The 8,762-nt window shown below is 39.5% G+C and overlaps 1 protein-coding gene across 2 annotated transcripts in view; it reads right to left on the bottom strand.

The window, feature by feature from the left end:
* Nucleotides 1–8,762, bottom strand: part of LOC109917838 (ferroxidase HEPHL1-like) — a 266,721-nt gene that overhangs the window by 231,367 nt on the left and 26,592 nt on the right. For both annotated transcript variants that reach the window (XM_048598134.1, XM_048598135.1), the window contains exon 4: nt 7,684–7,863. In XM_048598134.1, coding sequence (XP_048454091.1) covers nt 7,684–7,863 — 180 coding nt within the window. The remainder of the gene's footprint in view (nt 1–7,683; nt 7,864–8,762) is intronic.

Raw genomic sequence — 8,762 nt, 5'->3', positions numbered from 1 at the left:
TCCACATTGATACCATTGGGCTGCAGGGTTCCCAAGCGGAATATGAGTTGCTGTTCCTGCAACCTTCGGGTGGCATCATTGTGGCACTGAAGGAGGCCCAGAATGGACATGTCGTCTGAGGAATGGGAGGGGGAGTTGAAATGGTTCGCGACTGGGAGGTCCAGTTGTTTATTGCGAACCGAGCGTAGGTGTTCTGCAAAGGGCTCCCTGAAGAAGGTTATCTAAGATTACAAAGAGATCTTGGTCAATTAGGTCAGGGGACTGAGGAGTGGCAGATGGGGGCTTAATTTGGATAAATAAGAGTATTGCATTTTGGTAAAACAAACAAGGGCAGGACTTATACAATTAATAGTACAGCCCTGTGTAATGTTGTAAAACAGAAAGACCTAGGAGGTCATGTACATAATTTTTTGAAATTTGCATCACAGGTAGACAGGGTGGTTAAGAAGGCTTTTAGTATGCTTGACTTCATTGCTCAGAGCTTTGACTATAAGATTTCGGACGTCATGTTGAGGTTGTACAGGACGTTGGTGACGCCTCTTCTGGAGTACAGTGTGCAGTTATGGTCACCTGGCTATTGGAAGGAGGGTTCAGAAAAGATTTACCAGGATGTTGCCAGGAATGGTGGGTTTGAGCTATAAAAACAGGCTGGATAGGCTGGAATATTTTTCACTGGAGCGCTGGAGGCGGAGGGGTGACCTTTATAGAGGTTTATAAAATCATGAGGGGCATAAATAAGTTGAATAGGAAGTGTCTTTTCTTTAGGATGGGGAGAAGGATTCAAAACTAGGGGCATATTTTTAAGGTAAGCGGAGAAAATTTTATAAAGAACATGAGGGGCAACTTTTTTTTTTACACAGAGAGTGGTTTGTGTGTGGAATGGACTGCCAGAGGAAGTGAAAACCATAAAAGCTGCGGATGCTGTAAATCAGAAACAAAAATAGAAATTGCTGGAAAAGCTCAGCCGGTCTGGCAGCATTTGTGCAGAGAAATCAGGGTTAACAGTTTGGGTCGAATGACCCTTCTTCAGAACTGGAGAGTGGATACAGGTACAGTTACAACATTTAAAAGACATTTGGATAAGCACATGAAAGGTTTGGAGGGATATGGGCCAAATGCAGGTAAGTGGGACTAGTTTCGTTTGGGAACATGGGTCGGCATTTTAGGAGAATGAAGAGACAGATCATTGCTTTCTTTGGCAAAGGTGCCAAAGATTAGAATGCGTGAAGCTTCAATCTATCAAGAATTGGAGGTCAAATTCGACATTGAATTTTCAAATTTTGGTATTACCTTTAACTCATAATGCTGCTGTTGTATGGAATGGAAAGCACAGAAATCATATATCCATTCTATATTATATTGGAAAATGCAGCACAGATTTATTTGTGGTAACTAGATATTACTCAATATATTGATTGCATTTAGAGGTCCATTGAGGTGCGTCCTGCAGTACAGGCAATAAACTGCATGGAATTTTTATTTTTCTTATTGTTCATCTTAAAGTTGTACAATAATATACAGTTTTGAACTAACATGAAAAGACTGAAGAAGCATTCTGTAAGAGGGTCAATGGGAGAGAAAGAGAATGTCGGTTTTGCCTCCAGTAGGATATTTTACCTGATGCTGCAATGCTTATTTCATCTCTCTTAATGTCAACAATAGAATTTAAGACAGCTCACATATACATTCACAGGCACATCAGTGTCTTGGTTAAAATCAAGCAAGTAAGTTACTTTGAGTGTGCTTTCAAAAGCGTGTCATGCCTCAAGTGATCACAGGTAAGATGAAATATGCAGTCTTTGTATTATTAGGTCACTTGCTGTGATACAGTGATAATATCCTGAGGATGTTCTCACCAAGGTATACTGACATTCTGACCAACAGACATGATATAACATTGCCGTTTTTTGAAAGAAAAGAAAACAATCTAAATAGACATACATGATTGTACACAGACAACACTATTAACTGGATACACTCAATCCGGACAAGTACTTTAATGTTCCATGTTGCACTTGACAACTTAGTTGTGTTGCCACTGGCTAGTATCACACAACATCACAACACAATCACTGGTGGAGCGTTCTTCCTCACTGTCTTCATGAATAATCAATGTGCTATCTGAGCTGGCTTTTGTTCTTTCGCAATATAGCACCATAATCAATAATGACCTTGTATGGTCTGGGCTAGTTGCATGTTCTAGAATTTGCTGGTAGAGTGAAGAAGAATATCCTTTGTCTTGAAATGGTTAAACAACTGGTTCTGGGCAAGCTCATTTGAACATGTCTTCCAAGCACAAGTTGTGCTAAGGATGATAGCATTCTCCATTGGTGTTGCATGATATATAACAATGTTATCTTATTTCCCTGCATAACACTTGATAATTATTAACTTGATAATATGCACCATACATTCTGGTAGACAGGTTTATTGTGGTTAGTGGAGAGATGATGTGATATGGGTCACCCCCCACTTAGCATACAGGTCACAAAATCATTTGTCAGTGAACTGTGGTGTGTTGTCAGACATTGCTTGCTCTGGAACACTGAATAAACTGAAAATAGTACTCATCGTGTCAGCAACAATTAGACTCATTCTGTTGCTAGGTCACTGAACAATGGAAATTTGGAGATGTTATCCAACACAAGATGCAATCTTTCCCATGTATAGTAAATATTTATTTTGCTAAAATTTCATCAAAAAAGTGGATGGAATATTACATGGATGTGGAGGCTCCCTTTAAATGCATGGCTATAAGAACTACAGGCTTGTAATTTTAAGAATTGCAAGCTTATAATTGAGAGTGACTGCCCATAGATGGCTTCCATACAAAAATGGAGCAATGGCATCACAAAAGCTTTAACTTGATTTTGGCGTCGATTTAAAGATAGAAAATGATGGAACCAACCAATGTTTGGATGAGGCTAAGCTTCTTATTGTCGAAAATTACATGTTTTTAAAGAAGTCACATTTTATTTTATGAGAAATTTGTAGCAAAGCTGTCAGGACCATTTAACTGCTGTTTTCTTTTTAACTCAAGATATTTTAAGAGACAAAGAACTCGGTGGTTTAGATCTACAATCTTCCATTTTGGTTATAGTGGTAACCTCAGCCTTTTATTTCTTAAGTCAGGTTCAGTTAGTAACTTATTGAATCTTGAAATAACTTAGATTTCAATCAAACTGAAATTAGCTCTGTATTCCAGCTGGTTATCACCCTTTCTACGGATCTTTACAGTTTATGTAGTCAAGAAGTTGATGCAGCCGCTTGTCTGAACTCTGATGACCAGGGCTGGTGTCCAGTTAGGCATCAATTAGTTTTCCCAACATCTGTCACTGAGATTCTTTTATACACTGCCACTGCTGCTAAACACAATGTGTGTTTGCCCCCAGCAGGATATTTTACTTGATGCAGCAATGCTTGTGTTACCCCTCATAGCATAAGAAACTAGATACAGTTAATATGGTTTTGAAGAATCCAAAAGGCATTTATTACAACTCACCAATATAAACAACTATTGTATTTATGAGCATGCCACTATCTGGGCTAAATCAAGCAATTAAGTTATACTGAACAGCATGCTTTTAATAGAATGTCATGCTTCAGGTCACATTCTATAATATAGTGATGATATATTATTAGCATATCTCTTAAAGTCACTGACATCCTGGCCACCACACAGAACATAACAGTTGATGTTGTTGACCATAAAGAAGAAGTGGTAGGCAACTTGATGGGACACTGGTGAATACTGAGAGAGACACAGAGAATAGTTCTGTGTTTTCTGAAGGGTTAGTTAAAACCTGGGATTGCGGCAATACAGTAAGAATAATAACAACAATTTGCATTTATATAGCTCTTTAATGTGATCATGTTGAAGAAAACTGGCATCTGTAAAAAGATTGCACTGGAGAAATTAATGGGACTAAAAGTTGATAAATCCCTAGGACATGACAGTCTTTATCCTAGAGTGCTGAAGGAGGTGACTAAAGCCATTGTTGATGCATTGGTAATTATCTTCCAAGATCCTATATATTCCGGAATAATTACTGCAGATTAGAAGGTAGCAAATGCCACCCCACTACTTAGTAAGGGAGTGAGAGAAAAAAGCAGGAAACTTTATCAGTATATCAGTCGAAGAGAAAATGCTAGAATCTATTATAAAGTTAGATATAAAGAAAAATATAGGGATAGATACAGACTGACTGGATAATGATCTGATTTGGCATAGTCAGTATGGATTTGTGAATGCAAAATCATGTTTGGTGAACTTGGAGCTTTTCATGAACATGTTGCTTACAAAACTGATAAAGGAGAGCAGATGGATATAGTATACGTAGATTTTCAGAAGGCTTTTGATAAAGTGCTTCCAGAAGGCTGGTTAGAAAAATTAAAACACATGGCACTAAATGTAACATACTGGTGTGGATTAATGATTAGCTAATAGACTGAAAACAGAGATAGAATAAACGAGTCATTCTCGTTTTGGCCAGCTGCAACTAATGGAATATTACAAGAACTAGAACTTGGGCACCAGCTGTTCACAATACATATCAATGATTTGAAAGTGGGAAACAAAGATAATATTCCCAAATTTGCAAATGATACAAAACTAAGTGGAAATTTGTGTTGTGAGGGAGATGTAAAACATTTTCAGGAGGATTTGACAGAGTCAGAGTCAGAGGTGTACAGCGTGGAAATAGGCCTTTCAGCCTAACTCGTCCATGTCAACCAGGTTTCTTAAACTGAACCATTTGCCTGTGTTTGGCACATACCTCTCTAAACCTTTTCTATCCACGTATCTGTTCAAACGTCTATTAAATCGTTTAATTGTACCTGTCTCTACCACTTCCTCTGGCAGCTCGTTCTTATACATACCACCCTCTATGTGAAAATGTTGCCCCTCAGGTCGCTTTTTTATCTTCCCCTCTCAACATAAACCTATACCTTCTAGATTTGGACTCAGGGGAAGAGATCTTGGCTATTCACCTTATCTATGTTTGTCATGATTTTATAAACCTTGATAACTCAACCCTCATTCTTCTACACTCCAAGGAAAAAAAAGTCCCAGCCCAACATCCTTGTAAATCGTTTTTACACTCTCTCCAGTTTAATAACATCCTTCCTATAGCAGGGTGATCAGAATTGTACACAGTACTCTAAATGTGGCCTTACCAATGGCTTGTACAGCTGTAACATTACTTCCCAACTCCTGTACTCAATGCTCTCACCGATGAAAGCAAGTGTGACAACGCTTTTTTCACTACCCTGTCTACCTCTGACACAACTTTCAAGGAACTATGTACCTGCACTCCTAGGTCTCCCTGCTCAACAGCACATCCCAGAGCCTTAGCATTAATGGTGCAAGTCCTGCCCTGGTTTGTCTTACCAAAATGCAACACCTCGCATTTATCTGATTTAAATTCTATCTGCCATTTTGCAGCCCACTGGTCCATTTGATCAAGATCCCATTGTACTCTTCAATAACCCTCTTCATTGACTACTTTACCACCAATTTTGCTGTCATCAGCAAACTTACTAGCCATGCCTCCTATATTCTCATCCAAATCGTTTATATAAATGACGAGCAACAGTGGACCTAGCACCAATTCTTGCAACACACCACTGGTCACAGGCTTCCAGTCTGATAAACAACCCTCCACCACTACCCTCTGTCTCCTATCGTCAAGCCAATTTCGTACCCAGTTGGCTAGCTCTCCCTGGATCTCATGTGATCTCACCTTCATTACCAGTTTACTATTCAGTACCTTCCACATCGTTTTCTACAATGAATACGGACAAGAAATATTCATTTAAGATCTTGCCCATCTACTGTGGTTCCATACAGAGATTCTTATGCTTGTAGAATTTCTTTGGATTCTCCTTTACCTTATCAGCAAAAGCTATCTCATGTCCCCTTTTCTGCCCTCTTGATTCCTGCCTTAAGTGTACTCCTACACCCCCTTTACTCAAGAGGGCTTCACTTGATCCCAGCTGCCTATACCTAATATGTGCCTGTTCCCTAGTCTTGCCAGTCTCCACACTAACACGAATATGCTGGCCTGACCACTTGTTATCTAGGTATAGTAAATAGGCAAGAACATGGAAAGTAATGTGGAAAATAAAATGGAAAAATGTGAGGTTATTCACTTTTAAAGGCAAAACCAATGTGCAGAGAATTTCTTAAATGGTAAAAGGTGGAAAGTCTAGATGACTAAAGAAACCTAGGTATCTTGGTCCATCAGTCACTGTAGGTTAACATGCAGCTGCAGCAAGCTATTAGGAGGAAACACCTCAGGATAAATAGGATTTTAAAATTGAGGAGTTGCTAAATTGGAAGCCAATGTAAATTAGGCAAATGAGGGTGATGGATCAGTGAAACATTGAATGGGTTAGGATATGGGCAGCGTTTCCTTCTAATTATTTTTTCTGCTGTGCACACCTCCAAGGGCTGTATGCTGAAGCAACTTCTGGAAGCTGAAGCCAATGCATCGGCATGCTGATCGGCATATGCAGATCCTCCAAGCAGCTACCCAGATGCAGAGGGAATGTTGGATATGGGCTACAGAATTTTGGATGAGCTCAAGGCTATGGAAGAGGAAGATGAATGGTGATGGTTTAGACATAGACTCATAGAGTCTTACAGCATGGAAACAGACCCTTCAGTCAGACTAGTCCATGCTTCCAAATTCCACAATTCCAAACTAAACAAGTCCGACCTGCCTGCTCCTAGTCTGTATCACTTTAAACCTTTCCTATTCATGTACTTATCTAAGTGTCTTTTAAACATTGTAACTGTGCCCACATCCTGCAGGATCAGACGGCAGAAGAGTGATATAAATAGCGACAGAGAGAGACAGCAGCAAACAAAAACTGAGAAGGGCCAAAGAAAGAACTGAGAAGGGCCAAAAATAAAGGGGCGAGTGACAATGAGCTTGGTACAAGCTAAAATAGACAAATCAATGTCATTGAAGACATTGCAAGACATTGGAATTTCAAGTTATACGGGTATGACAGAAAATAAGAGAAGCATAACCCTGGTTATAAGCAAAGAAGAGACCATATGAAAAATTGTAACATTGAGGTCTGAGGCCCTGTGCTACGATGAAATTGACTTGCAAACAGTGTGGCAAAAGATTACCCATTAATCCGTTATTGTGGGTACATTCTACTTCCATTAATGTATTTTACCTCACATTGCCAAAATATTTTTTAAAAAATTGCTGGGAATCAATATCTAAGACAGCAGCAAACTTTCAATCAATGACATTCAGACACACTTATTTCCTCCTGTAATTCCCAGGTGTAGTTACCCCAGGGGGTGGCACGATGGCTCAGTGGTTAGCACTGCTGCCTTACAGCATCAGGGACCTGGGTTTGATTCCACCCTCAGGTGACTGTCTGTGTGGGTTTCCTCCAGGTGCTCTGGTTTCCCCCCACAGTCCAAGGATGTGCAGGATGGATTGGCCATGCTAAATTGCCCTGTAGTGTCCAGGGAAATGCAGGCTAGGTAGTGAAGCCATGGGATATGCAGGGTTACAGGGATGTGGTGGATTTGGGTGGAATACTCTTTGGAGGGTCAGTGCAGACCCGATGGGTTGAATGGACTCTTTCTACACTATAGGGGTTATCTATGATCTAAATGATAAATTTGTCAAAAAAAAATCAGGTAAAAATACTCACAATGCATTTTATTGCTTTCCTGAAAAGCTTCATCATCTTTGTCAACTGCAGCTGGCAGATCGCAGTACTCATTTATATTATCATCTAAATACCAACTCAGATTTTCATCCACAATGCTGAACATCATGACAAAATCCTGGTCAACATCTTTACGGTTCAGTGTCACATCATCCAAAATTCCTGTAAACATTGAAGTAAAACAAGGAATTCAGTCTAATTTTTGGAACTTTCTATTTTGTACATTCACATGGCTAAAAATACAGGTATCCCTTTACTTAGAATATCAAATTCTGCTTACTTATATTATGACCTAGTCCTGTGAAAGGTTCCTCCAGTCATTATGGTTTCAAAGAACAAAGAACAGCACAGCACAAGAACAGGTCCTTCAGCTCTCCAAACCTGCAGCGACACATTTTGCCCTTCCCCACTAAAACTGACTTCATTTACAGGATCTGTATCCCTCTATTCCTGTTCTATTCATGTATTCATTTCAGACGAAATATCCCCAAACTGTTCAGCTCCCAGATGAAGAGGGATGAACTGACTCTCCATATTTTAATTCACTTGCTACCTCAGTTAGTCACAGGAAGATTAATTTACAAAGAATATCCCCCCTCGTGGATAACTTTCTCCAAGGCCAAATGAATTTATATTTTAAAAAGGAAACAATTTAACCAGGCTTTCTTGACTTAACAAAGAATGAGTTTAATAATTACTAAACTCAAGAAGAAAAAATAAAATACACATACACACAGATAAGAAATACAAATTGAATCCAAAAAAAGATATACAGATCAATCTCTGTGAGTTGCTTGTGAAGAGTAGATGATGGAGCAATGATTGCTGAAACAGATGATTTCCAGATATGTTGAAGTGCTTTTATCCTGCTTCCTTTTGATAGTGGCTGGTTGGCAGCACCTGGAGCAACAGAATCCTTCTTTCCTATGGGCTGGCCTCATAGAATCCCTACAATGTGAAAACAGGCCCTTCGGCCCAACAAGTCCACACTGACCCTAAGAGCATCCCACCCAGACCCATCACCGTATAACCCACCTAATCTATACATCCCTGAACACTAC

Source organism: Rhincodon typus, chromosome 6 (genome assembly GCF_021869965.1).
Source record: "Rhincodon typus isolate 14 chromosome 6, sRhiTyp1.1, whole genome shotgun sequence".
Lineage (NCBI taxonomy): Eukaryota > Metazoa > Chordata > Chondrichthyes > Orectolobiformes > Rhincodontidae > Rhincodon > Rhincodon typus.
The sequence above is the reverse complement of the archived record's forward strand: the minus strand, read 5'-3'. Positions and strand labels throughout refer to the sequence as shown.